The sequence below is a fragment of the Primulina huaijiensis genome, chromosome 4 (assembly GCF_012295235.1).
Source record: "Primulina huaijiensis isolate GDHJ02 chromosome 4, ASM1229523v2, whole genome shotgun sequence".
NCBI lineage: Eukaryota > Viridiplantae > Streptophyta > Magnoliopsida > Lamiales > Gesneriaceae > Primulina > Primulina huaijiensis.
The window spans coordinates 925,429-929,481 of NC_133309.1; the positions used below are offsets into that span (position 1 = coordinate 925,429).

The 4,053-nt window shown below is 41.4% G+C and overlaps 2 protein-coding genes across 2 annotated transcripts; one reads left to right on the forward strand and one right to left on the reverse strand.

Moving 5' to 3' along the window:
• Positions 1 to 423: 423 nt before the first annotated feature.
• LOC140975089 (peroxidase 60-like) lies at positions 424 to 1,827 on the forward strand. Its single transcript, XM_073438598.1, has 4 exons — positions 424 to 705; positions 792 to 971; positions 1,065 to 1,224; positions 1,319 to 1,827. The coding sequence occupies exons 1-4, from the start codon at positions 478 to 480 to the stop codon at positions 1,729 to 1,731; spliced, it is 981 nt and encodes a 326-aa protein (XP_073294699.1). The 5' UTR covers positions 424 to 477; the 3' UTR covers positions 1,732 to 1,827.
• Positions 1,728 to 3,830, reverse strand: LOC140975088 (berberine bridge enzyme-like 22). Its single transcript, XM_073438597.1, has 2 exons — positions 2,119 to 3,830; positions 1,728 to 1,785 (listed from the first exon to the last, which is right to left on the reverse strand). Exons 1-2 carry the CDS (start codon positions 3,654 to 3,656, stop codon positions 1,773 to 1,775), a joined length of 1,551 nt encoding a protein of 516 aa, XP_073294698.1. The 5' UTR covers positions 3,657 to 3,830; the 3' UTR covers positions 1,728 to 1,772.
• Positions 3,831 to 4,053: the final 223 nt, after the last annotated feature.

The window sequence follows — 4,053 nt, forward strand, 5'->3', positions numbered from 1 at the left end:
CAAGTTGTAGGTTTAATTCCTACTTTAGTCTTTTTTTCTCTTTCTTTTTTTCTATTTATTTTTTTATTAATATATCAAAATTACAATATAGTCCCTCGTCATTTTTTATAATTACATTTTGATCATCATTTAAATATAAAAAATCAAATGAATTACAAAAAATATTGTACAAGCAAGCAACATGTGCATTAATGTGTCCGGTTTCTATATATTCACCCAGACAAGACACATGATTGTTAATTATTGTGAATAATATTTTTGCTTTTGTTAGCTACTTTGTGTTAGGCATGCTTTTGGATAATACATTCTGTTCCTATCAAATATTACAATATCGTTCCAAAAATTGGATGCAAGCAAATTGCATGCATGCATCTTCACGGCCATTTTTATTATAAATAGCTACCCAAAGAGTGATCAAATCCACCAGAGAAAATTGAATTTCATATATATTAATTGTCCAGTCCAGTGAGAAAGAACATGGCAAAATTGATCATCATGGCTTTGGCATTTCTGGTTTGCGCCGCCTCGAGAGGGCGGTGCGAGGAGGGTGGCACATCACCACTTCAGGTCGGCTTCTACGATGGCAAATGTGCAGACGTTGATGTTGAGGCCGCCGTAGGGGCTGTTGTTGCCTCGTTTTACGACAGAGATCCCACCGTTGCTGCCGCTCTCCTTCGCTTGCAGTTCCACGATTGTTTCATTCATGTAAGAACAACATAATAGTATTGATTTCTCAATTTTATACTATCAGAAAAAACAAACGTACGTACTGATCATAATTTTCGAACAAGGGATGTGATGCATCCATTCTGCTGGACGGACCCGACAGTGAGAAAACATCACCGGCTAATCGAAGGGTACGAGGTTACGATCTTATCGAGGCCGCCAAATCCTCAGTGGAAGCTGTCTGCCCCGGGGTCGTTTCGTGTGCTGATATCATCGTCATGGCCACAAGAGATGCAGTTTCCCTGGTAATCTCAGTCGAATTTATATCTGATGAAATATTAGATATTTCATAAGCATGCATGAATGATAAATGGTACTCATGGCTTATGATCATACAGGGTGGCGGAGGGCGATACACCGTGCAGACCGGGAGGCGGGACGGGACCATCTCCTTCGCCAGTGATGTGAATATGCCAGCTTCTTCAATATCTGTCTCGGATTCGATCAAAGTTTTTGGCGAGAAGGGCCTTAGTCCCACTGACATGGTTTATCTTCTAGGTATATACTTCTACCTGTGGCCATCAACTAATTGTCCATATTGCTTCTGTATGAGATTCAATATTTGACTCCAACTGTCGACTGTCGTGTGTAGGTGGTCACACCATCGGCGTTGCTCGTTGTTCGACTTTTCAGGATCGTCTTTACAACTTCCAGAACACTGGGGAGCCTGATCCAACCATGGATTCTACTTTGCGTGACACGCTACTCGCGAGATGCCCACAAGATTCAGACAGTGATGAGAACACCGTGGATCTGGATCAAAATGCTTCAAGTTCATCAACCGTGGATAATTCCTACTACCAACAGATCCTTTCGAACAGAGGAATTCTCCAGATTGATCAAGAATTAGCTCTTGATCAATGGACTCGGCCAACCGTGGACGCCATTGCCCAAGGTTTGGACTTCAACATGGGATTCGGCCAAGCCATGATCAAGCTAGGTGCGGTTCAAGTCCTCACCGGAGAACAAGGAGAGGTCAGACAGTTCTGCAACAGAAATAACTGAGCCTCACCAATAAAGAATTTGATATGAATAACGGAAGAAAGTTAATGTAATATTCTTCACTAAAAGTTAATTGAGATGGATAATTTTATATGGGTATTTTTCACTGAATTTATCATGTGTTCGTGTATTAAGATAATTCCACTCATAACTTCAATAGTTAACAATTCAACCAAGCACGCGAAAGGATACACGTACGGGTAAATAATACAATTTTCAGAATTCTCTTCATTCAGAACATTGACAATTTTTTTACTAGAAATTACACCATTTTAAGCTTCAGTTTGAATTTATTTCAAAACTGGAATGCTTAGTTCATTTCGGAAGAAATTTCGTGGATCAATCCCGCCTTTTATCTTTGCCAGTCTTTCGAAATTTCCCTTGAAATACTTTTCGCCCCACACTTTCCCCACAGTGTAGTTATAGTACTCGTCGTTTTTGCCCAAGTCGAGATCTTTGTAATTGAAGTACGCAGTTCTTGGCGAATTAGCCACATATGGCGCCATTTTTTTGTAGAGAGATCTCTTCCAAGCTAGATGCTTTTCAGCAACTTGGGGACTATTGTCACCAAACCAATTTATCAGGTATTGTATGTTGAACAAGTTTCCTTTTCTATGCGGAAAAGGGAAAACATGTTCTCCAATCTTGTCCATTACTCCTCCGAGAGGATCAATAATCATGATAGGACCATCTTCAGACAAGAACATCTTTTGTATCATCCTCCATCCCTTATTAGGAATCGGAGCCTTCAAGAAATCAGATGCCCCCTTATTGAAGAACCGGGTGTTTTTGAATTTACCGAGCAATGTATCTGCAGGCTGGTCGGTTTTCCCTCCGCTGAAAAACACCGCAGATTGAATCCAGGATACCTCGTAACATTCTTTCTTGATGCATGGCATACTACTGCAGTTACTGTCTTTAACGGGTGCCCGGAAACAATCTTCGGTCTCCAGGCCGAATTCAGGGAACTGTTCTCCCAACAGTTTGACCAGTTGCGCAGCAGGCCCTAGAAACATGCCGTTATAAGTCACCTGGACGAAACTTGCGTCCCCTTTACCTATTTTCTGTACGAGGACTCGAATAAAGATATCTTTCGGGAGCTTATGTGCGGTGTTTTGCCACTTGTGGAGAAGACTTAGATCTCCAAGATCCAGTCTACGACGAAAGGAGAAAACTGTAACCTTTTCGGGGACTCGAACAAGCTTGAGTTTCCATGCGAGTATCACTCCAAAACTTGCTCCTCCACCACCCCTGAGAGCCCAAAATGTATCTTCTCCCATAGCGTTCCTGTCAAAGAAGTAACCATCAACATCCATGAATCGGGCATCGATCACGTTATCTGATGCAAGCCCGTATTTCCTCACCAACGTTCCCAATCCTCCACCGCTGATGTGCCCCCCCAATCCCAAGCCTTGGCATAATCCTGCAGGGAATGCATGAGTGTTACTCTTATTGGCGATATGATAGTATAACTGTCCCAAAGTGGCCCCTGCCTGAACCCAGACCGTTTCATCTGTAAGATTAACGTCGATGGAATTGAGATTGCTGAGATCAATCATGACAAAAGGGGACACCGAGCGAACAGACAGGCCTTCATAATCGTGGCCACCACTCTTGACCCTGATTTGGAGACGGTGCCTTTTGCTGCAGCTGACGGCAGTCCAAACGTCAGTCTCTTCCACAGGTTCCACGATTAGAAATGGTCTTTGGCTAGTTTCATTGAACCATCTTGGATTTTTCGACGCAAATTCCAGGTGCGATATGTATTCAGAAGACTTTGGTGTGTAAACATTTTGCAGAATCTCTCCACGACGTGATGATTGGCGTGACAAGCATCTGAGAAAGACCCTCTCTTCGACTTGGGATGTAGCTCTCCATGAAACTGAAAGGAAAAGAATGGAAGACATAAAGATTGCAATGCTTCCCATTTTCACTTAGATATGAAGATTCACATGCAACACATTACACAGTTTCAAAGATTTGAGTGATAATGGTTACTATTTGTATAATTTCCTTGAAACCATTAATGGACACCATTAATAAGTAATAACTGCATGCAATTAAAGAATCAGTAACAGAACTAAAACTTTTATGTTATTGTTATAATCCACATGAAATTTAAAAATATAGGCATCGAATAATCTCCAGTATATATAAAGTTGGATGTCAAACAAAAAATAAATTGTTGATCCATCCCATTTACCGTGTTTTTCACTTCCATATAGTCAATGTTCTAAAAAACGATAGGTGGTGGGCTGGTGTACGGACGGTCATTCACCATCTAAACGCTTAGACGACCGCCTAGATAGTTTTTTTTTAGCCAAA

Coding starts and splice junctions, on each gene's coding strand:
- LOC140975089 (XM_073438598.1), top strand. CDS start 478: ATGGCAAAATTGATCATCATGGCTTTGGCATTTCTGGTTTGCGCCGCC. Junction 706..791: donor TCCACGATTGTTTCATTCAT/GTAAGAACAACA, acceptor TTTTCGAACAAG/GGATGTGATGCATCCATTCT. Junction 972..1,064: donor CAAGAGATGCAGTTTCCCTG/GTAATCTCAGTC, acceptor ATGATCATACAG/GGTGGCGGAGGGCGATACAC.
- LOC140975088 (XM_073438597.1), bottom strand. CDS start 3,656: ATGGGAAGCATTGCAATCTTTATGTCTTCCATTCTTTTCCTTTCAGTT.